Source organism: Carassius carassius, chromosome 2 (assembly GCF_963082965.1).
Source record: "Carassius carassius chromosome 2, fCarCar2.1, whole genome shotgun sequence".
Taxonomy (NCBI): Eukaryota; Metazoa; Chordata; class Actinopteri; order Cypriniformes; family Cyprinidae; genus Carassius; species Carassius carassius.
In genome coordinates, this window is record NC_081756.1 from 49710763 (window position 1) to 49736696 (window position 25934).

The following is a 25934-nucleotide window of genomic DNA, read 5'->3' on the forward strand; positions in this document are numbered from 1 at the left end:
TGATGAAAAATTTTCTGAAATATGGCCATTTTGAGAGAAAGAAAGTGGGGGGGGGGGGGGTAAATTGTCTCTCTGCAGACAATGAAGCGATTTTGCCCCTTTGTTGTTGAGAAATATAATGTAGCGATTCAGTATCGATTAATAAAAGTAGCGTGACAACACTCTGAATGCTACTTTTTGCACAGCACGATCTCAGATCTCTGTGTGCGAGTGGTGTGTGTTGTGTGTGTGTGTGTGTGTGTCTGTGTGTGCACGTTCATCAATTAAAGCAGTGCATTAACGTTGATTAAACGTTAAAAAACGTTTTTTTTTTTTTATCGTATAATAAAAAATTGTGTATGTACCGTTTAAATACAGAATTATATCGGGGCGTGTGTGTGGGGGGGGGGGGGGGGGCTGTGTTGGCACAGTGGTTAACCATAAAAATAAAAAATGGCACGTCATGCCGAAAAGGTTGCTGATCCCTGGTTTAGAATAACGTCTAATCTTCATAACAGTGGAAAAATATCTCCAAAAGTAAAGTGTAAAATCTTTCAGGAAGTCACAAAATTTAACTTCCCAGTATTTGCATTTATGTACTCTTAGCTTTTTTATTTTATCTGAACACTTTATTTTTTATTTTTTATTTTATTTATTTTGAACACTTGACAAAGGCATTAAGGGTAAAAACAACAACAACAAAAAAACAAACAAAATCAGAACTGTATATTCCACATCTCATTATATCCCAGGCCAAGTTATATTATTAATGACCTGTCTCCTGTAAAATAATAATAATGAATTAACTCTTCCTACGCTTGCAAGAGCATCTACTCAGAATGCTGCAAATCTTCAACAAGGAAGTGCTCATGTTTTAAAAGACTTTGGTAAAGTTTCTCTTTCAGTTTAGTTGTTGTGAGGAAGTCCAGAAGCTTTCTCATTCTGTCTTGCGGTATTACTGAGTTAAAGATGATTTGGTATTTTTCATCACCAATCAGAGGTTTCATGTCGTCTGCAATCGGTGCCACCAGAGATACCTTTCTGATCAACTCTGCCCTGTGCTTCTCCACAAACTCAGCACCTGCATGGACAAAATATTGTATGAAGAATCTGCATCAAAATGATATTTTTTCATAAATTATTTTTACCTTCACCATTTAAGCATATTTCTTATTTCTGTGCTGTGTGAAAAAATGGGCTTCTGAGAGACCCAAGGACCTTAACAACAAATAAGGTCAGTCTAGAAAATAAATCAATGTAATTAACCTTAAAAAATAAAGTAAACACACACACACACACACACACACACACACACGGTCTCTCTTACACTGACTACATAATAAGTATGAAACAACTTTAATAAACTCTAGTAGGAGTCTTTGATCTGGCGGCTGATGAAGAGTCAGGATCAATACTCTCTCAAAAGGTTGTAAGAAACCCTGAAATTAATAATGTAATAACATTCGACTATTTCTGCCACAACATCATATAGTGTTATAAATTCCTTCTATTTTCTATTTTAATTTTTTATGTATTCATTTGTTTGATGGACATCAGCACTGTTTGATCTGTATATAACAGAGAATTCTCGCCGGATCTCGCAGCTGTGCACGTGACATTAGTAAACATTGCTTTTCCAGTAAACCTCTCGGATCAGGTTGTTTGTGCTGCGCTCAAGTATTGGTCTGAGCTGATAAACTGTACAGTAGCACGGTTGTGTTAATGCTTTTATGTTGTTTCTTACATGCAACAGAAATGGCAGTGCTTGAGCTGGAAAATGCGGTGGGATCATTTATTAAACTGCAATGTAACATGAGTCAAAAACTATAAACAATAAAAAGGTTCCTTAAATTGTGTTAATACTAATTTCCTGAAAATTATTTTTTTTCTTTGTGCCGTTTTCATTTTGATAATGCATTATAATCCAACACTCAGTTTGGTCCCCCACCTTTCAGACCAGCACCGCGCTCCTGATCTGTGCGATTGAGTCGAAGTTTCTTCATCTCACTTGTGGAGGGCAGATGAGGCGCTTCTAAACGAGCGATAGCTGACTGTCCCATAGCCTCTATCAGGCGGCGCATCCATTGCATAATAAATGAGGATTTATTAACTGAAAAGACACACAAAGAGAATAGGAAGAACATACAAATAACAAGAGCAACAAAACTCATAATGGAACACAGTTATTGTCCAGGCTTTTGAAATTACATAAGAAAGGGTTTGCTGCACATTCAGAAACTGCATATCGAAATGTATGCATACAGTACTCCGCTAAACAGCAGTTTTGGCCAAATTCTTGGAAAGCAATTCATTTATCCTTCAACACGAAAGCAATATCAGAATGCCCCATGATCTCAGATCAGATGAGAGTGCAATGGTTTAAACAAGATGGCAGACGGTAGCCTAATTTTAACATTTACATAAAGTGGCTTAAGATACTCACACATTTATTTATTTTTTTAAAGATACAGTATTGACCCGAATATGAAACGACCCTGGTTATAAAACAATCCCACTTTACGAGATTAATCTGTTGGAAAAATAAGGCTGCTTGAAAACCAAATCTTGTGTTTTAAGTTATATGAATATATAAAATAATAATAATAATAATAACAAATATCTGAATTATAACAATTAGGCTATCCGTCTCATAGTAGACTAGCAAAATGCATTTAACAATAGAAGTGAAATCTTACAATATGAGTATTGTCTTACTCTTTAAAATCACTTACAGAGGAAGTTTGGTCCCATCAGGTTAAGATGACAGTCATGACTCTTTCAGCTGTAAGCTTTCTTTTGTCTTTTGTTTTCACTTGCGATCTTCTAACAACATTATGACACACAGCAGCCTACATTACGTATTTCTTGGCACGCTCCTTTTACGAGTATTTGGCTCCATTTATTGTCGTGGGTGTATTATTGACATGTTAAAGTCTAGACCCTGAATTTAATACAACTGCATTTATTTATTTATTTATTTATTTATTTATTTATTTATTTATTTATTTATTTATTTATTTTCCAGATGTATTTCCAAGAAAAAAAAAAATTAATTAAAGAATGAAAAACCTTTGCAGAGCAATACAGAACGTTTATCGATCACTGAATTAACTTTTCATTGTGACTTACTTGTTGAAGAGTTCGCCTGCCTCCATTGAGCTGAAATGAAGCCAAAAATACGTACATTAACTATATTTACTATTATCCTAACTGCAGAAGAACATACAAACACTTGCGTGAATTTAAAGCATGCATATGTGTATTCATGTTTATAGCATGTGTAGATCTGTATGATTTATGAAATTGTTCTGCCACTTACATGCTGAACTGTCTGTGTTGAATTCATCTGAAAGAACAAGGACAAACAATTAAAAAATAAAAGATAAAGAGCTGATCTGCAGAGAGCTTTGCAAGATTTGTGGGTTGTTTACCTGATTCTATATAAACTTCCCATACGTTTTGGCCCTCTTTTGTCATCATAGAGATTTCTATCGATTCATTTGGATCTTGAATGTGTAAATCAAAGAAGTTGGTCTTGTTGGGTGTCAATTTTAAACTCTGGCGAGAAGTGAATTAAAATATTTTAGAAAGAAGCAGCATGTAAGTCTGGATTATTTTCCAGCCAAAATAAATAAATAGATAAATAAAATAAAAATGTGAAGGCAAACTTGTTCCAGGTACCGAAGGTTTGATTTTGCAGCCAGAGGATGTCTTCAGCGTAAAAGATTCATCGATTTTAAGGGCTTCATCTGGAGTTGGTTTTAAAATCTCCATATTATGTTTCTCTTTCTCCTCCACTTTCTAACAGTATTAAACAGAATAGTTGGTTATTTAAACATGTACCTTCAGAAGTAGTGTTACACTTGCTTTCTGCAAAAGCAAAAATAAAAATCTACCAATATTGCCCATACATTTTGTTTTATTCCAAGTCCCCTGAAGCCATACAACACCTTTAAAATCTCAACTACTGAAACCTGTTGAGTGGTGTATATATATATATATATATATATATATATATATATATGTGTGTGTGTGTGTGTGTGTGTGTGTGTGTGGTATAACATTCCGTATGTATTTAGCTTTAATAAAAAGAATAAATGGATTCAAAAGACTTGAGAACATCCTTTATATTCTTTATATGTCTTGATTGCTTTTGTTGTGTACAAAAGAGGGGCCTGAGGGGATACTATAATGGCAAGATTTTAATTAGCCCTTCAAAGCAGTTTGGTTATTGTCTCTTTTGAAGAGATAAATGGCTGGTTATTTTCTACAATTATAAGTAAAGGAATGTCAAAATATGTGTTCATATGGTACACTGTCATATGGTGCATGAAGCTTATCATTAGATTTTACCCTCTTAAGCTTTTTATCCTTTAAAATCAGGTACACGTGAAGGTTGAGGGGAGATGTTCTGTTGCGATAAATCAACGTTTCACAGTGAAATTTCATGGTGAGGTACTGTTGCACCTCTACAACAATTGCCAAGAACGAGAAGGTGGGATTGACAAGCTTGGCATGGAATCCGCTTAATTCACATCTTTCCAACGAAACAGTACCGTCGTCCTTCACATGAAGAGCTTTCACTACATCATCTGAGGAAGATTCAGAATCTGTGGACAGTAACACAGTTTAAGTTACATATTCTTCAAGGACTAGAGCTCATAGGTCTGGCTTTAAAAGGTTTTAATGTGGTGACCATGATTTCACCAAGTACAACATGTTCCTGGATCAACAACCTTGTCTACTGAGTAGTTTACTGAGACTATGTACAAAGTATTTAATTAGTAAACTGCCAGTATACCTATAAGTTCACGTTTAGTATAATTGCACTACAAACATAGAGGTAAACTAGTTGTGTACTCAAAGTTTGCTACTGTTATACTTAAAGTATACCGAAAAGTATACTTTTATATAATAGAAATTGAGCCAATTTAGTCCCAAGAAGTATTGAAACCGTACACTTACAAGAATACTACTAGAACACTGATATATGTATACTTGCTACATAAAGTATATTTAAAATATTTAATAAAATAAACTTGAAGTATACTACATTTTGGTAAGGGTAGATTTAGGGGTAGGGATTGGGTTAAGTCTGTATTTTTGGACAGTAATGTTGATCCAGGATCAACAAAATATGTTGATCCTGGAACATGTCTTACTTGGAAAAATCATGGTGAGAGAGCATGGAGAGAGCGTGTTGAAATGACTGGATCTGGAGTGAGATATAGCTTACCTACACAGACGAAGTGAGGTAACTGAACTTCCTCCAGAGTGCCAGAGGTAACAGTGATGTCCATCAAAGGTCCACATGGCTTGTAGTTCTTCAAAATATCTTTACTGAGTGATTTCCAGTCAACAAACCGATACTCCAAATTGACATCAGTGTCAGATCGCCAGCGGAGGCCAGTCTCTGAACATTCATGCTGACCTTCAGAAGAGCTGACACTGAAAAACACAAATACAACTCTGATAAAGATGCTCTCAGAAGATATACTATTATACAAGTAATGTCAATTAAAGTATTTTATATTTCATAAAGATGTATCTCTGTACCTGTACTTGATATTTGAATGTGTCGTAACCTCTGAAGGTATTTTAACTTCCCAATCAGTATCATCCTGAGTGGGAGAAAAATAATCATCATTTCGAATAAAGAAATTGAAAGCCACCAAAGTATAGATACATGCTAAGTTTCAATAGAATTTTTAAACTTCTTCTGCCAAAAAAAAATCTATAACTATTCATATTCTTCGTAGGGATGAGCGCATCGATCCTGAAGTAGGCTATCAATACATCTACACTGATGTGAATACCGAAAGTATTGATACTCAAAAAAAAAAAAAATAATAATAATAATTTACAACATGCATTGAATTGGATGAAAACCCTATGTTAGTGGATAATATTGTATGAAAGGAATTTTATTTTTCCGGCTCACCTGAACACACACAGATGTTGCAAGACAGAATCAATCATTCACAGAAAGTGTCCGTTCACTTCTGAGAGTGCATTCAAACAGGTCTGCATTTCCCAAAAGTATCATAAGAAAGCTCTGATACTTTTGGGAAGACCCTGAACAATGCTCATCAGAAAAAAAAAAATGGAAACAAAAATTAGGGACATCGTCCCTGAAGGCCCTGAAGCATACCGCCAGGCAAGGAAAGCTCACATCCAGCCTTGTTGGGAAAGTTTATACGACAAAATGTCAGGCTTGTGCATGTCTGCACACCATAGGGGTGATACAGGCAGACCAGGCTGACGTGGATGAGGGGGGATGAGAAATCCGACATAGTTAATGGCCACAGAGAGACACCTGTGGTTGAATCTGTCCAATTTACAAGATAAGGACGGATAATTCCTCCTGGATGCCCTGCTATCGCCTTCTGGCCTTTATGGTGGCAGAGTCGATACTGTTTGTGGGAGGTTTCAAGAAGCGAAGAAATAGATGGTGGCTTTCCAGCTTGACTTCTGCTAAGGGCCCTAACACCACCATCTTCAGGGCCCTGAGTGCAGCGCCCCCCTTGGGAGGAGAGGAACACACCTCAGTATACTGTGCCCGATCCTCCTCAGTTCCCTCAGGGAGCTTCACTGATACCCCTGCCACCCCTGATGCTTCAGGGCTCAGTGACACAGTGTCATCTGAAGCTTAATTTGCCTAAAAACCATGTGACTGCTTCAGTATCTGGTTCAAATTAAGTAAAGCTCAGCACAGCTTCCTTTACATTATAAACATACATTTTTACCCACTTTCTCAGATCTTAAAGGTAGGTCAGGCCTTGGGTATATACAGTACATTTAAATATTAAAAGATTTGTTCCTAAACTAGATATGATTAAGATTTGGGTAAATATGACAAACACTACTTCACTACTTGCACTCTCCGCTACCTGTGACGTCACTTGCAATCAACACAAATCGTGTATATGAACGCAATGCACAAAGTCTTTCGTTAAGCGTTTTCCTCCTGTAGAAAAAACAAACACTTAATATGGCATAATGTATTAGGATACGTTAAGTTCAATTAAAAGAACAAATTCGATATAGTTATTATTTAATGTACTACAAGGCTAGCAGATGGCTATGACCACAATGCAAACGCCTAATGTGGCCTAATAACAGACTAAGATGATAAAGACAATTCAGTAGGTCTAGCCTATATGTCTTGTTGTTGACTCAACGTATATACAGACCAGCAAATATGAACGTGCATTATGAAATGCATTAAGTGATTTTAAAAGGATCAGCTCCGTACAGGCAAGCAGACGAGTACAGAACACAGTGCGTTAAATTGTACATTAAACAATTTCCTCCTATAGAAAATCATTATAAATAAAACACATAATGTAAATTAATGGACAAAGACAGTGATATAAACGAGTTGTAGACAGTTTATTCTATATGGGAAAATGCTTAACGAGAAACTTTCCACGTTGCGTTTATTCACCACCACAGCTTCTTGTCTCCATTGGCAACATGCACGATTTGTGTCGATTTCAAGTGTCACAGGTACTAGAGAGTGCAAGTAGCGATTGCAAGTGACATTGTAATTTAGTTTATTTTTTCTTGTCTTCGCCACCTGGCTACTGTTATAAAATGTTGGAAAATGCAAATAAAAAGTAAAAAATAAAATAAAAAATAAAGACTGCAAGTGACGTCACTAGTGGAAGCACAAGTGTCTGAGAGTGCAAGTCTGAGAGTGCAAGTGCAAGTCAGACCCTCTTGATCTATGTTAAATCTTAGTTTGTTATATCTGTGATTTTGTCAAATACTAGGGCTCAAAAGTTTGAGGTTTTGGCCATTAAAGTAGGTGTTTTGAAAGTCTCTAATATCATCGTGGTTGGCTGTTATATACGGGTAGATCTCAATAAATTAGAATGTCATGGAAAAAGGTAATTTATTTCAGTAATTCAACTGAAATTGTATAACTCGTGTATTAAATAAATTAAATGCACAAGTAGTTTAAGCCTTTGGTTCCTTTAATTGTGATGATTTTGGCTCACATTTAACAAAAACCCACCAATTCACTCAATCTCAACAAATTAGAATATGGTGACATGCCAATCAGCTAATCAACTCAAAAAAAAAATATATATATATATTTCCTGAGTCTTCAAAATGGTCTCTCAGTTTGGTTCACTATGCTACACAGTCACGGGGAAGACTGTCCAGAAGCCAATCGTTGACACCCTTCACAAGTATAGTAAGCCACAACCATTCATTGCCGAAGTAACTGGCTGTTCACAGAGTGCTGTATCCAAGCATGTTAACAGAAAGTTGAGTGGAAGGAAAAAGTGTGGAAGAAAAAGATGCAAAACCAACCGAGAGAATGCAGCCTTATAAGGATTGTCAAGCAAAATCGATTGAATAATTTGAATGAAGTTCTAAAGGAATGGACTGAGGCTGGGGTCAAGGTATACAAACGTTTCAAGAAATTTTGCTAAAGTTGACATTTTCCTCTTGTTAAGCCAATTATGAACCAAAGACAACGTCAGAGGCGTCTTACCTGGGTTAAGGAAAAGAATAACTGCACTGTTGCCCAGGGGTCCAAAGTCCTCTTTTCAGATGAGGGGACGTTTTTTATTTCACTTGGAAACCAAGGTCCTAGAGTCTGGAGGAAGGGTTGAGAAGCTCATAGCCCAAGTTGTTTGAAGTCCACAAGAAGTGAATACCCTATTAAGGAAGGAGGCCATCCAGGTGGTCCCTCCTCAAGACAGGGAATTTGGGATTTACAGCCGGTATTTCATAGTTCCAAAGAAGGATGGGGGGTTACATTTGATTTTAGATCTACGTCAGACCAGAAGAAGCTAATTGTATGTATCCAGCTTGAGCGCTGGACACATACATCCACAGAGCTGCCATTTGGACAAAGACAGACCAACAGCCTGTGTGCCATGGTTCCCCCAAAGTGGGCTTTTTCCTGCAACTTAGCAGAACCTTAGCTGTTGGATAGTTGAGGCTGTCAACATTACCAATGAGTCATCTGGTCTTCCCCTGCCGTTTGGAGCCAAAGCTCACTCTACACAGTGTATGGTAGCCGTTAAGGCCTTCTTAGCAGGTGTGTCCCTATTGGACATCTGCAACGCTGCAGGACGGTCCACGTCCTCCACTTTCTTTAGATTTTACAATCTAGATATGCAAGCCACTCCTGGCTCTTCTGTTCTCTCACTGTAGCTGTGCTCTTCGTATACGGCTTTGGAAGTCTGGCAGCATGGGTACATCGTTCCCCAAGCGTTCAATGCAGCTCAAGTTCCAGAAGAGGAATGTCCCAAGGTTTCAAATGTAACCCTAGTTCCTAGAAGAAACGAGAAGCTGCGTAAAACACTTTGGGGTAATGCCTTTGACAAGACCGACTCTGAATATCGTGTGAAATCTGTCCAATGGAAGGGCATGACGTCACGGGCTGGGTGACCTAGTGACCAGGAAGCTATAAAATCTTGAGCCGCGCAGCTGGCTTCAGCTTCGAGTAGGGAAGTGAGCGCTGGCAGGGGTTCCGGGAGTATGATGATGTGACGCATCATCAGCATTTTTCTGGGACAAAATTTTTATAAAGATCTTCCTCAGGAGCCAAAATAATATTTTGAAGAATTGATGAAACCTTTGTGAAAAGAGTAATTGTACATTTCATTACAAAGTTTTTAAAAAATGGTCAAGGCACCATGAATCGATGGTCTTCCTGTTGATTTTTATGAGTCATATTGGGAGATTTTGGGAGATGATTTACTTTTGAATGAAGTTTGAATGGAGGACAGCTGCCAAAAAGTTGTAAAAGTGCAGTTTTAACCCTGCGCCAAGAAAGGTGATTTGAAAGAAAAAAAAATGGAGACCAGTAGCATTATTATGTGCTGATTCTAAAATAGTATCCTAAACTTTGGCTAATAATGAGAAAGAACCAAATTGCCTATCACAGCTATGCTGATGATACCCAGATTTACCTAGCCTTATCTCCAAATGACCACAGTCCCATTGACTCCCTCTGCCAATGCATTGATGAAATTAATAGTTGGATGTGCCAGAACATTCTTCAGTTAAACAAGGAAAAAACTGAAGTGATAGCATTTTGAAAAAAAAGATGAAGTTTTCAAGGTGAATGCATACCTTGAGTCTAGGGGTCAAACAACTAAAATCAAGTCAGGAATCTTGGTGTGATTCTGGAGTCAGAACTTAGTTTCAGTAGTCATGTCAAAGCAGTAACTAAATCAGCATACTATCATTTAAAAAACATTGCAAGAATTAGATATTTTGTTTCCAGCCAAGACTTGGAGAAACTTGTTCATGCCTTTATCACCAGCAGGGTGGACTATTGTAATGGGCTCCTCACCGGCCTTCCCAAAAAGACCAATCATCCAGAACACTGCTGCCAGGATTCTGACTAGAACCAGAAAATCTGAGCATATCACACCAGTCCTCAGGTCCTTACACTGGCTCCCAGTTACTTCTTAACAAACCTTGATTCAGTGTACCATGTTTCATAATGTTTTATTACAAATGCAAAATCCCTTACTCATCATCGTATATGAGATGATGGTTTGATCATCACTAACCATACCTAGAAAACAACACTGGTACATTTTTATCCATAAAGCAATGTTAGGCAAACTTCCAGCTTATCTCTGTTCCCTTCTTTGCCTTATTTATTTATTATTACTTATATTGTTTATTTATTTATTTATTTATTTTGAGTGCGAGGGGAGTGGTGTTTAAATATCGTTCAAATCTGTATTTGTTGTATTTTAAAATTTTGTCTTGCTGTATGGATGCTTGGCCAGATCTCACAGAGACTTCTTGGTTAAATAAAGGTAAAAAAATAAACAAATAAATAATATAAAAAATACATAATGCTTTAGCCCCATATCGTAATTTATATAAGATGTTCAAATGGCAGTATATATGGCAGCTATAACAAGGACTGATTCGGATTTAAAACAGACAAATTACAGACTTAATTAAATAATTTACAAATTGTTTAATTTATTTTATCGGCAGTACGCCAACACAAATTAATGACTTTGACAAGGAACATTATTTACAATAAAAAAACAAAAAAACAGAAGAATCAGTTGTAGAACCAGTTATGAAACTGGTGGCTATATTAGAATACAGCACTTTGGAAGGTGTTATTCATTTTTATGACCATTAGATGGCCACAACATAAACAGTGTTAAAACCTTCAAACAATGAACCCTTTTTCATATACAATTATGTTGAAGTCATCACTGGCTCAGAATGCTTCACTTCACCATCACTACATGAATTATTTGCATTTGCATCCGAATATTCAAAGGAAAGAAAGAGAGGTATGTTTAGATACACACCAGTGTGGGAAGCTTCCTCGATTCTGCAAAATGGTAAATGCGATCATGTTCCTCACGGAGATTCATCACACGCTGTCGCAGCTGTTTAATACTTTTCCATTGAGGAGAAAACATGAGTCATCCACAAAACCATATTCACAGCATATAATTCTGCTTGCATGGCATGAAGCATGAGAAGAAATCAGATATTTCAGTTTAAAGGCTATACAGAGTTATGAGGTTTATACTCACTCTTTCTCAATCATCTCAGAATGCGGGTGCTGCAAACGAGTGGCTTCAGCTGCATCTTTATCCAGAGGTATCAGTTGCTCCAGTAAATTCGGGATAGACTTGTCAATGTTCTCCTGGTACAGGGGCTTCCTCCCTTCATTAATCCTTTTGATATCCTAGACACATCAAAAAGCAATGTAATTAAGCTATGTAACAATTGATAAATTATTAGTTCACCCCTTTGTCATTCCAAACAACTATAATTTAGAACATCTTCAGAATGTCTTATTTTGTTTTACATAGAAGAAACAGTTGAGTAACTGATGACAATTTTAATTTATTGGTAAACTGTCCTTTTAATTTGTCTTTCCACTGGCATGCGCTAGTTGTCTGCCTGCACTCAACGCTGAGTCCTGGTGGACACTTTGGAATGCTGCCAGCATGAACGGTGTCTGAAGCATGTGTAAAACAACACCAGTCCTATTGGTCCACGTAACATGTGCCGGGTACATAGTCGGTGACCCCAAAGTATACAAGGGCACCTGCTGAATACATCACCAACTTCTGTTGTCTTTGGACCCGTATGTTTGTTCACATGTGTGAAGCATCATCCTGGTGAGTTCAACAGCACTTTAAGGAATGTGTACCTCCATTGTTGTATTCTAACACTTGAGGACATATTCTAGCTTTTGTGTCTTGTCTCTGCAAATATGAGCTCTTTGTGATGAGTCACAGTGATAATGCTCCGCTTGCACTTGTTCTTATTGCAGAGGGACGCGAGGCAAAGCGTTTGTGTCTCGGGCCATTTGCCATGGCACAGTTTTATCTCAGCTCGCAGCAATTGCTTTGATCCGCGGTGAACACATACCCAAGTAGACCTATATTCCACTCAGCTGTGCCTCTCTAATATGCATGTTATTGTGTAGGGAACCTTGCTTGACTTGGATGTATTGAATGCTCTGCTTGCGAGCTTCTCTCCCAGGGTGTTTCATTTACATTTACATTTAATCATTTGGGAGACGCTTTTATCCAAAGCTCCTCACAAATGAAAACAATATAAGCTATCAGATCAACAAGAGAAGAACCACAGTATGCAAGTGCCATGACAAGTCCCAGTTAGTCTAGTACAGAATGCATAGCCAGGTTTGTTTTTATATAAAAGACAAGAAAATAAAGAAAAGTGCTAGTATTAGTTGGTTAACTGCTGACGAAAAATATAAGTCTTTAGATGTTTCTTGAAAATTAGTAAAGACTCAGCTGTACGAATTGAGATTAGCAGGTCATTCCACCAGCTGGGCACAGTCCAGGAAAAGGTCAGTGAGAGTGATTTTGAACTTCTTTGGGATGGCACCACAAGGCGTCGTTCACTTGTAGAGTGCAAACTTCTGGAGGGCACATATGACTGAACTAGTGAGTTTAGGTATGTTGGTGCCGTGCCAGTGGTCGTCTTGTAGGCAAGCATCAGTACCTTGAATTTGATGCAAGCGGCTACTGTTAGCCAGTGTAACCTGAAGAGGAGAGGAGTAACGGGAGCTTTTTTGGCTCAAAACACTGACAACCCTCACTGCTGCATTCTGGATCAGTTGCAGAGGCTTGACAGTACATGCAGGAAGAGCCAGGAGAGCATACAATAGTCCAGTCTGGAGAGAACAAGAGCTTGGACAAGAAGTCGGATGGCTTGCTCTGACAGGAAGGGTCTAATCTTCCTAATGTTGTATATGGCAAATCTGCAAGAATGGGTCGTTATATGGTCTGTGAAGCTTAACTGATGATCCATCACAACTCCTAGGTTTCTGGCTGTCCTGGAAGGAGTTATGGTTGACGAAACCAGCTGTATAGAGAAGTTGTGATGAAATGATGGGTTAACTGGAACCACCAGGAGTTCTGTCTTAGTACGGTTGGTTCTTGTCTTATTTGTGAAGAAAACTGCAAAGTCGTCAGCTGTAAGAGTCGATGGAGGAGGAGGTGGAGGCGGATTAAGAAGAGAAGAGAAAGTTTTGAAGAATGTCAGAGCGTCACAACAGTTGTTAATTTTGTTGTGGTAGTAGGATGTTTTAGCAGTGAAGACATTTGCAAAGAAGGAAGAGAGGAGAGGCTGATTCACACTGAGGTCGGTAGAGTTTCTTGATTTATGCCATTTCCTCTCTGCAGCCCTGAGTTTAGAGCAATGTTCACGGACCTAGATTGGCTATGGGGAATGTTCCTTCCAGTTAAAAGCCAATTGGGGGTTAGAAATGGGATGCCTCCCCATGCTTCTGGGCATTTTTAAGTGGCAGTGGTCCCCTTTCCTAAAGCCTAACTATACGAGGATAGTAATGTCCTAGATCGGCGATTGCTGCTCTACCTAGGGGTTTTAAGTAGTGGTCTATTTGAGCCTTTACCTAGACAGTGCTGTCTCCCCTCTTTGGGTTGAAAGTAGACAGCCCACTCTCTGTGGTCTGGGTATTTTCAGTCAGTCCCCATTCTGATAGCCCTTCATACACTTGTAGTTATCTGAGGAAATCTATTTGCTGGCTCGGTGACTGGTCCCCTTCTTAGGGCCTTTAAGTAGTGGTCTGCTTGAGCCCTCGCCTAGACAGTACTATCCCTCCTGCTACGGTTGTAAGTAGATAGCCCACTCTTTGTGGTCTGGGCAGCCTCATATGAGGGTTACCTGGTTATTTATGCTAGTTGTGCAGGACTAGCTGTTTGATGCCTCAGTGATTGCTCCCCTTCTTAGGGTTTTTAAGTAGCAGTTTCCTTGAGCCCTTACCTAGACAATGCTGTCTCCCCTGCTATGGTTTTAAATAGACAGCCCACTCTTTGTGTTCTGGGGCAGCTTCACTGGAAGGTTTACATTTCTATCTATTAACGTATCTTCTATCTATAAGGGTATCTATTAGTTTGGTCCTGTCAGGTAGCACCTTCCCAGGTATATAGTTATCTGAGGATAGCTATTTGCTAGCTCATTGACTGCTCCCCTTTTAAGGGTTTTTAATTAGCGGTCTTCCTAAGCAAATGCCTAGGCAGTGTTTCTCCACTGCTGTGTTTTAAGTAGATAGCCATCCCCTTGGTCTTGGCAGCTTTTAGAAAGGTTGTTTAGGGTTCCCTCCTTATATGGAATCAGCTCCATCGTTTCTACCAAGTCTGCAAGCAGACTAAGGTGTAAGTGGCTTGGCCCCTTTCTGTGGAATGGTTTGGTACATGTATGTCACATCCTTGGTTCTTTATTAACAGATGGACAGGCATGCACTTCGGCATAGCATGATTGGATATAATTCCCCAAAGTGTCCACCAGGATGCAGCGTTGAGTTCCCTACAAGAAAAAAAGTCTCAGGCTACCTATGCAACCATGGTTCCTGAGAGGGAACAAGACACGGCATCTCCTTGCCATGCCTCAGCCTGCCTGTTTACGTCTCCTCAGACAAATGAGTTGCTGACATATTCAGCAAGTGCCCTTTGGGTACCTGTCTATGATGTCACAAGCCACATAGACCAATAGGATTGGAGCTGTTTTACAAATGTTTGAGACACTGGTCATGCTGGCAGCATTCTCCAAAGTGTCCACCAGGACACAGCGTCTTGTTTCCTATTGGGGAACCATGATTACATAGGTAACCCTAGACACTGTGTTAAAGTTAACTAAAACTACTACTACTAGTATTATTATTATTATTATTATTATTATTATTATTATTTTTATTATTACTATTATTATTTAAATACTAATACTAATTATTTTTATACTAATATTTATTTAAGTACATTAAAATAAATGCTTCTCTATTTTTATTTTTATTTTATCTATTTGGGGGGGGGGGGGCTTACTTAATTTAACAGAAAATAGAAATGTTGCTTTGGAAATTAATTGGATTAAGATAAAACTAAATCTGAAGTATGACAAAATGACAAAGCACCTAACAAAATAAAAATTAAAATGAAAACTAAAAGTGTAAAAATAAAGATTAATTCAAAATGCTATATTAGTATATAAATAATACTCAAATAAGACTGGCATACACTTTCTGCCATTGTACTGCATATAACCCCTAATCTGATATATTTTAGTTAGATTTAACAAAAACTCTTTGTGTTTGATTTGTGATCCATGGAAGCAGTTGTTCTGTACTTACCCTGTTGAGATAATTTTTTGTCTCAATGATGTTCTTCTCCAATTTGTCTGCATTCATCTGCAACTTATCATTCAAGGCCACTAAATATGTGACAGGTGGTCTGAGGTAGAATAACACATGGTTATCAGTGTAGCAAATGTGTGACAAATATATACGTTTCGATCTGGATATTTCCAAAATACTACTGCAAATTATACTAGGTTTGTTATGCTGAATCTCTGCATCTTGGACAGAACACCTTACTTCATATGACTTACCACAATTATATGATATGCTCTGAAAATCAATACAGGGCTTGGACTTCAGATTTATTGTAGGATAACCATGGTACTAACAAAAATATTATCTTAGCTGAACCACGCTTTAGAGAGCAAAAAAAAAACACCAGCAGCCTAGCATAGTTCATTCAGTTAATCCTACATTCATTTAATTCTAGAGAAATGTTGTTTGACATTGCAGAGAAATGGCTAAACTTCATCAGAAACAAATTACACTCAAACAGATCTAACAGGTTTTTGCTAATGTGCCATTATGTGCAAAAATGACACATGCCATCTGCATTAGAAAGAGCTCATCAAGAGCTTTCATTTAGTATAATAATAATAATAATAATAATAATAATAATTATTATTATTATTATTATTATTATTATTATTATTATTATTATTATACTAAATGAAAGCTCTCTGTGAGCTCTTTCTACTGCCAAAAGAACCTAAGTGCATTCTTATTAATTTTGGAGTTATTCATTATAAACCAAAAGACTTAATACTGAAAATACTAAGCTAGTTCATGTCAAAAAGGCGTAACATAACTTCCTCAACTTTACCATTGAAAAATGTACTGTGGTCAAAGCCTGTTGACAAAACATAAGTCAAAATGATTGACAGTACATTTAATTCAATGTAATTTAGGTATAGCTAGCAAGTAGTAACCATTAACATTAACTTACATTCTCCATCGTTGACAGAATGGAGAAAAAAACCTTGTTTTTTTCTCCATTCTGTCACCGATGGAGTTTTTCGGTTCCTTGCCGCTGTCGCCTCTGGCTTGCTTAGTTGGGGTCACTTCATCTACAGCGATATCGTTGACTTGATTGCAAATAAATGCACAGACACTATTTAAACTGAACAGAGATGACATAACTGAATTCAATGATGAACTCCCTTTAACTATCATTTTGCATTATTGACACTGTTTTCCTAATGAATGTTGTTCAGTTGCTTTGATGCAATGTATTTTGTTTAAAGCGCTATATAAATAAAGGTGACTTGACTTGACTTGACATTCTAATGCAGGGATGGGCAACTGGTGGCCCGCGGGCCGTATAGTGTGTTTTAGTACAGCCCGCTGGATCATATTAAATTTGGATTACCAATTTTAAAACATCTGAAAAGCAAGTCATGTTAAGATTGCTTTCAGTTTATGATGTTAATACTAGCACCAAACAGGAGAGTTTGCTAGTTTCCAGACGGTCCTCGTATGAAATTCAGTGCAGTAGGACATGCACTCTAATGTAAAAATTCACCAGTATTAGCAAATAATAAATTAAAAAACTGACCATGAAAACAGTATTTCCTGGTCAAGATGGTAAACAGATTATCTTTCTATCAATTTCAAGGGGATACCTATATGTCTGTATTGTTTGGAAATCTTCTTTAAAGGGGTCATAAGACGTTGCTAAAAAAAAAGACATAAAAAAACATAACAAAAATATAATCTTAGCTATACCACACTGGAGAGAGAGAGACAGAGACAGAGAGAGAGAGAGAACAAACAAACAAAAAAACCTAGCATAGCATAGTTAATTAAGCTCATTCTAGAGAAATGTTGTTTGACAGTGCAGAGACATGCCTAAACTTATTGAGAAACAAATTACACTCAAACAGACCTAACAGGTTTTTGCTAATGTGCCATTATGTACAAATATTATAAAAAAGGAAATAATAAATGAAAAACTGCCCATGAAAACAGTATTTTCAGGTCAAAATGGTGAACACATTATATTTTTATCAATTTCAAGGGGATACCTATATGTCTGTATTGTTTGGAAATCTGTATCTTCTTTAAAGAGGTCAAATGACGTGGTTAAAAAAGCAATAATTTGTGTATTTGGTGTAATGAAATGTGTTTATGCAGTTTAAGGTTCAAAATACACTTTATTTTCCACATACTGTACATTATTGTTTCTTCTGCCCGCCTTTCTGAAACACAGATTTTTACAAATCTCATCGGTCTCAAAACTGAATTGTGCTCTGATTGGCCAGCTGTCCAGCGCATTGTGATTGGCCGGATGCCTCAAGCATGTGACAGAAATGTTAAGACCCTTCCCGAGCGACAAGACAATGAAAAAAAAAAAAAAAAAAACACCTTACAAAGGAGGAATTTATTGCATCAAGTGGGGACATAATTACTGATTATAATGCTATTTATATATCCATTTGTTTCATTATAAATTATTTAAATAAGTATACAAAGCCAAATCAGACTATGGTATTAGTTTGTTTTTTGTCCTACTGTAAAGTTGGTGAAAAGACAGGTGCATTTAGATCAGATGGCATACTGTCTGTGATTTTTATCCATTTTGCATATAGTGGCATGTTATTAAAACATGTTTCTGGTGAAGTTCAGACATGTCTCTGCACTATCAGACAACATTTCTAAAGAATTTGCTGAAGGCACTACTATGCTAGACTGCCAACAGCAGTTCTGCATTAAAACTCATTAATGAAATGCTTTGTTAATTATGTCATCATCTGTGCCTGTTTTTATATGCAGAATTGAATAAAACTTTGGTGTTAAAAAGGTGCATGTGATTTGTTATAAAAATAAATAAATAAAATAATAATAATAAATGGTAAAATAGTGTTCAGTAAGTATACTGTCATCCACGTGTGTATTGTTTTATTATAAATGCTTGAAATTATTACACAAAGTCAATTCAAACTATGTATTTATTATGATGTGCTTTATTTTATTTTTTTGTCCTCCTATAGAGTTGGTGAAAAGACAGGTGCATTTAGATCAGATGGCATACTGTCTGACCTTTTTATCTGTTTTGAACATAGTGGCATGTTTGTCAAATATGTTTCTGGTGAAGTTCAGACATGTCTCTGCACTATCAGACAACATTTCTATAGAATTTGCTGAAGGCACTACTATAGGCTGCCAATGTCAAACAGCCGTTCTGCATTTTGATTAATTTTCCCATAAGAAATCTGATGTCTGTGCCAAATGATATGGAATGCTGTGGTGGATCCAGGATGTTTTCTTTAGGGTTGGCCCGGGAGGGGCCAGCAAAACTGTGTTTGTAAGAATATGTACTGCACACACAGAGGAAAGCCTTACTACTATTAGTGCAGAAGGGAGAAATGCATTTAAAAATGAAAGCTGCTGAGAGCTACCAGTGTTATACAATACTCAAATATCTTGAATATGAATCCAAACTGATGTACATTACATTGTTAAAATGTGCTGGAAATATGCATTACACAAAGGGAAGATTGAAAGCAAATGCTATTGAAACTTTCTGAAGACAGCCGGTTTCCTGTTATGCAATTCCATCATACATTATTTCATACACTTAAGCATTCTTTCCCTCATCACTTTGCCTTCAGTCATGTTTTCACACAAAACTAAAATACTCTGCATTTTGTGTCTGTGTGAGACTTTTATAATAATAACTTTGATTAAAGCTGAGCAGTATTTACTGTGAGTTTTTCACATCTCGATTATCAAATACGGGTTTCTGGGGCCCCTAGGGTAAAATTAGCATATCAGGGGATAAATATTGTGTTATTGGTCTCGCTTCAACCCATGGACATGAAAAACAACCCGTGGCTACGGTGATAAAGTAGACCAAGTCTATGGGAAAACCACTGTCTTGGTAACACTGTCCTACTGGTAGCTGGTAGTTAATTTCTTTGAATCATAAGTATGCATTCTGGAGAAGATCAATTTTAGTTTGGTTCTGTGCAACATTTTATAAATGAGGTGATCTGTTATAGGAGAACCATGGTAGCCTATAACAAAAATACTCTCTTAGCTGAACCATATTGAGGAATAAAATAAATAAATTAATTGCAGAGCTTGTAGTAAATTATTTAATCACAAACAAACATTAAAGGAGCAATAAAATAAAATAAAATTGCCAGATTTATATAACACAAATAATGGCACAAACAGCGACGTTTTAATTGTTACAAAAAAGTTACTAAATCTGATCTGAGATGAAGTTAATTTAATTAAGCCTATTTGATGCTCACTTCCCTTCCTAGACGTGTTCCCATAGGCAAAATATTCAAAAGAAAAAAACACGAACTCGGCTTTAAAGTTCAGTGCATTGAAATAGCCTAAGGTTTCGTTCTTTTAGCTCACTGCAAGCAAACAGGTATGCAGTGCCGTCTATCAAAAGAAGACAAACAAGCCTTAAACAAGCTCAGACGAGCTCATGAAAAAAAACCAAACAACATTTACCTAATCTGAAAACCACGTCTAGATTTCAAAAACTGAAACCAAATTCCTATCCCTTCTATAGTTACAGCGAATGAACTTTCATTACTTTCACAATATTAGTGCAATCCTGCTGAAACAAAAATCATGTCTAGAGACTCATCTCTCAAACCATCAGAAGTTTAAGTTTGTTTAAACTAGTTACGCTAATAACACTTCTATCCTTAACCATGTAGCTGGTTTTAAACATTCCCCATGCATTTTGACTGTAGCCTGTTCTGATAAAGGTGTAACTTGAGTACTACATAAAATAATATGCAGATTACTATAAAACAACAACAACAACAACAATAATAATAATAATAATAATAATAATAATAATAATAATAATAATAATAATAATAATAATAATAATAATAATAGTAATAAAAATAATAATACTAATAATAATAATAGTATTAGTAATAATAATAATAGTAATAAAAATAATAATAATAATAATAATAATAATAATAATAATAATAATAATAATAATAATATTAATAATAATAATAATAATAATAATAATAATAATAATAATAATAATAATAATAATAATAATAAATGATATATTAACTATAGGAAATAACACATTTAAATTACTGTATTTTCATTTGGATATGCATTTCATAGTTATTAATCTTTTCTGTTCAGAACAGACAAAAACTGTAACTAAGTAGTTTGCTACTTGACAATTTACAATTTGATTACTTTCGAACATGTTCCCTAAGTAGCAGCCTACAGCTGAAACCAGACAAACAATTGATGCAATTAAAGGACCACAGCACAACAACTTACAGAGAAAGTATCTGGTTGCCACTGACCTGTTTTCATTGATGGTCTCTGAGTTTTTTGCCCTGGACATGATGACAGTTGCAGAGTTTCTTAACACTGTCTGCTTAGTTTAGTTTTGCACACTTACGATCTCTGTCTGGTGTCTGTCATTTAATACCTGCCGCGTCTTCCAGTAGAGATACACACATCACATAACGCCCACACTGCACAAAAGAGAAACTACCGTCCATGTACTTTTGCATTTACTCGTTTGTCATTGTTTAGAAATGTTTAGAAACCTCAGAGTAAAATAAAGAAACTGCTAGAAGACTTAAAGAAAACAACAATATATATATATATATATATATATATTATAAATATATATGTCTCTTAATTATGAAAAGCATGTGGACAATATAACATGATTTCAACTAAGCAGTCCCAGCATGATTAAAGCTCTAGCCAATTTATTCAGTCTGGTTTTCCTGAGATCTGTTCTGAAGGACTGTTCACCCCCATATTTAACAAAGGTGATCGATTTGACCCCAATAATCATCATGGCATCTGCATTAGCAGTACTTTGGGAAAGCTGTTCTACAGTATAATAATTTAAATAAAGCACAAATTGGTTTTCTACCAAAACTTCACACATCTGACCACATCTACTCTCTTCATACACTATAATTAATATAAACATCAGGGACAAACAAAATAAAATATTTGCGTGGTTTGTCAATAAAAAAACAAACGAACAAACAAACAAACAAAAAAAAAAAACGTTGACTCATTTTGCATGATGGTTTACTGTACAAACTCCTAAAAATGGTATTAATGGAAAAACCTGTCTCTGTACACCTTTACGAAAAAGAAGTAAATTTCTTAATAATAAAAAAGGAAAGTATGCTTTTAGTTTACTTTTTATGTACTTCTCAGAAATGGGCTTTATGTACTCCTCAGAAATATATTTAAAATTACATTTAAGTATACTTGACTTATACTTACAAAAAGCCTAAATATATTTGAGCTATTCCTAGAATCTGTGTTTTCGTTATACTAGCTAGTACAACTCTTCTGCACAAAATGTTAAAAAAATAAATACTTTTCTGCATTTCTTCTTACGTTACTTTTTGACTTTTCTCTTGATTTTAATAAATATTTTCATTTTGATAATTATTATTTGTGTGTAAAGTTGATATTTAAAATGAACAATATTTGTAGTTTTAATGCCTAGCTCAATTTGGGTTCATTTTAACGTAGCAATGCAGTGTTTCCCACATCCTTACACTCAATTGGTGGCGGCAGTCCGCAAGTTTATTTCCTGCCAACAGGAGGCGCTAAGAGCGGGAGAGGTAAGGGTTTCTCCGGTAACGGCTGCAAAGCATCAATGAGCTCACAAACGCTGCCTTTTCAAGCATTACATGCTAAATTAATTTGAACATTTTCTAAATACAGTAGTTTTCCTTCTGAAATACAGTGATAAAAAACATCCGCTCTGGTTTTTGAATCCATGAAATGTAGTCATTTTAAACCATAAAAAAGTAACCCAGCAGGCTGGGTTAAACGTAATAACCCAACTGGTTGGGTTAAAATAACCCAGCATTGGGTTCGTCCCTTTTTGACCCAGCGCTGGGTTGCCAAAATAACCCAAATTGGGTTGTTTTCAACCCGGTAGTTTTTAGAGTGTATTGTAGAAACCTATTTTTCTGTAAAGTTGCTTTGCAACTATTTGTATTGTGAAAAGCATTATACAAATAAACTTGATTCAATGCTTGATTATCCCAACCCTATCTCATGGCGATCGAAGTGGCTAAATCGTAAGGTATCATACGAACTGGGTCATACGAATTCATACGATTTGTTCCTTGCATTCAGTACAAGCCCATCAAGACGAATTGGTACTAATTAACAAAAAACAGCATATACTGCTACCCCGGGGTAATTAAATGTTAGCGCTAGCTTGCACTCTTCACAGTACATTCACTTGAGTACAGTACTTAAGTACAATTTTGAGCGATCTGTACTTTACTCAAGTATCATTTTTGGGGAGTACTCATGACTTTACTCAAGTACATTTGAGAGGCAAATATTGTACTTTTTACTCTTCTATTACTTTTCTATCCATAACCATAAGTAACCGTTACTTCTTCAGCCCCGTTCACTCGGAGATGGATCTTACCTCAATCCGATCTTTTTTTTTCAGACCAGCATGTAGCGCTGTAATTCTGTCACAGAGATACACTAAAAACAGAGAAGAAGACATGGACTATGCTCATAAACCTTGCGCGTGCTACACAAACGAACATGGAACAATACATTTATTAATCTGTGTTAATGTTAGTTAATTCAGTGTGTGTTCATGTTTTTGTTGCTGTTATGTGACGTAGTGTCGTTTGACTAGGGTCAAGACGTGGGCTGATGACGTCATGTTTTCAGAAAATGTACGGATTCGCCGTCCAAACAAAAATGCAAAGGTAGCATTTTCAAATTTATCCACTCTGGGACCCGGTTCAAAAAACATCGGTTTCACTCTTGCAAAACGCCAGATCCGTGTGGACGAAAACGCCTATCCGCTAAAAAATGTGTGCGACGAAAAAAAGGAAAAAAGGAAAATCTCAGAAACGCTCTCAAACGTGATTGGATTGTGCAGGCGCCTCTGATTGGGAAAGCATATCAGCAATCACCTTCAGCTCTCCGCCAAAGACTTCATGACATTTGATTGAATTGAAGGAGAGTACACACACACACACACACACACACACACACACACACACACAGAGTTGTCACACATAGATTGTGTGTGTGAGAATGGTGTTATTCAGCTGAAAGTATTTTCTCCTGCCTTTGCCTGTATGTCAGTGTGAGAGGAAGGGGCTTAATACTGTCACTCAAATGAGCTGAATTTTATTTTCCTTTCTTTGTACACTGACCTAAACATAGCTTATTAGCTGATTTTCTTTAATCATTATTATTTTCTCTTCTATGCTGCGTGTATAACACGGTCAAGTTCAGAGGTTTGTCAGAACACTGCGATATTGCTTTCTTTGCTGGTTTAGGTTTATTGACAAATGTTCATGTACGTGGAGGGCTGCTCTTCAAAGGGTTTAGTTCACGAAATAATAAAAATGGTCATAATTTACTCTCCCTCATGTTGTTCCAGACCCATACAAACTCTGCTCATTTTTGGAAAACAAATGAATATATTTAATATTCTCTTAATATTCTCTGAATTGTGCTCTGATTGGCCAGCTGTCCAGCGCATTGTGATTGGCCGGATGCCTCAAGCATGTGACAGAAATGTTAAGACCCTTCCCGAGCGACAAGACAATGAAAAAAAAAAAAAAAAAAACACCTTACAAAGGAGGAATTTATTGCATCAAGTGGGGACATAATTACTGATTATAATGCTATATATATATATATATATATCCATTTGTTTCATTATAAATTATTTAAATAAGTATACAAAGCCAAATCAGACTATGGTATTAGTTTGTTTTTTGTCCTACTGTAAAGTTGGTGAAAATACAGGTGCATTTAGATCAGATGGCATACTGTCTGTGATTTTTATCCATTTTGCATATAGTGGCATGTTATTAAAACATGTTTCTGGTGAAGTTCAGACATGTCTCTGCACTATCAGACAACATTTCTAAAGAATTTGCTGAAGGCACTACTATGCTAGACTGCCAACAGCAGTTCTGCATTAAAACTCACTAATGAAATGCTTTGTTAATTCTGTCATCATCTGTGCCTGTTTTTATATGCAGAATTGAATAAAACTTTGGTGTTAAAAAGGTGCATGTGATTTGTTATAAAAATAAATAAATAAAATAATAATAATAAATGGTTTTGCACACTTACGATCTCTGTCTGGTGTCTGTCATTTAATACCTGCCGCGTCTTCCAGTAGAGATACACACATCACATAACGCCCACACTGCACAAAAGAGAAACTACCGTCCATGTACTTTTGCATTTACTCGTTTGTCATTGTTTAGAAATGTTTAGAAACCTCAGAGTAAAATAAAGAAACTGCTAGAAGACTTAAAGAAAACAACAATATATATATATATATATTATAAATATATATGTCTCTTAATTATGAAAAGCATGTGGACAATATAACATGATTTCAACTAAGCAGTCCCAGCATGATTAAAGCTCTAGCCAATTTATTCAGTCTGGTTTTCCTGAGATCTGTTCTGAAGGACTGTTCACCCCCATATTTAACAAAGGTGATCGATTTGACCCCAATAATCATCATGGCATCTGCATTAGCAGTACTTTGGGAAAGCTGTTCTACAGTATAATAATTTAAATAAAGCACAAATTGGTTTTCTACCAAAACTTCACACATCTGACCACATCTACTCTCTTCATACACTATAATTAATATAAACATCAGGGACAAACAAAATAAAATATTTGCGTGGTTTGTCAATAAAAAAACAAACGAACAAACAAAAAAAAAAAAAAAAAAAAAAACGTTGACTCATTTTGCATGATGGTTTACTGTACAAACTCCTAAAAATGGTATTAATGGAAAAACCTGTCTCTGTACACCTTTACGAAAAAGAAGTAAATTTCTTAATAATAAAAAAGGAAAGTATGCTTTTACTTTACTTTTTATGTACTTCTCAGAAATGGGCTTTATGTACTCCTCAGAAATATATTTAAAATTACATTTAAGTATACTTGACTTATACTTACAAAAAGCCTAAATATATTTGAGCTATTCCTAGAATCTGTGTTTTCGTTATACTAGCTAGTACAACTCTTCTGCACAAAATGTTAAAAAAATAAATACTTTTCTGCATTTCTTCTTACGTTACTTTTTGACTTTTCTCTTGATTTTAATAAATATTTTCCTTTTGATAATTATTATTTGTGTGTAAAGTTGATATTTAAAATGAACAATATTTGTAGTTTTAATGCCTAGCTCAATTTGGGTTCATTTTAACGTAGCAATGCAGTGTTTCCCACATCCTTACACTCAATTGGTGGCGGCAGTCCGCAAGTTTATTTCCTGCCAACAGGAGGCGCTAAGAGCGGG

General features: G+C 36.2%; 2 protein-coding genes across 2 annotated transcripts in view; both read right to left on the reverse strand.

Moving 5' to 3' along the window:
- LOC132111928 (histone H2A-like) overlaps positions 1-25934 on the reverse strand; it is a 153929-nt gene that overhangs the window by 91327 nt on the left and 36668 nt on the right. The gene's annotated exons all lie outside the window — the stretch shown is intronic.
- On the reverse strand, positions 1911-21075 carry LOC132099261 (NACHT, LRR and PYD domains-containing protein 1 homolog). The gene is made up of 11 exons (XM_059505702.1): positions 20932-21075; positions 15617-15716; positions 11526-11680; positions 11295-11385; positions 5536-5600; positions 5216-5427; positions 4333-4589; positions 3661-3780; positions 3411-3537; positions 3299-3325; positions 1911-2089 (listed from the first exon to the last, which is right to left on the reverse strand). The coding sequence occupies exons 1-11, from the start codon at positions 20970-20972 to the stop codon at positions 1911-1913; spliced, it is 1374 nt and encodes a 457-aa protein (XP_059361685.1). The 5' UTR covers positions 20973-21075.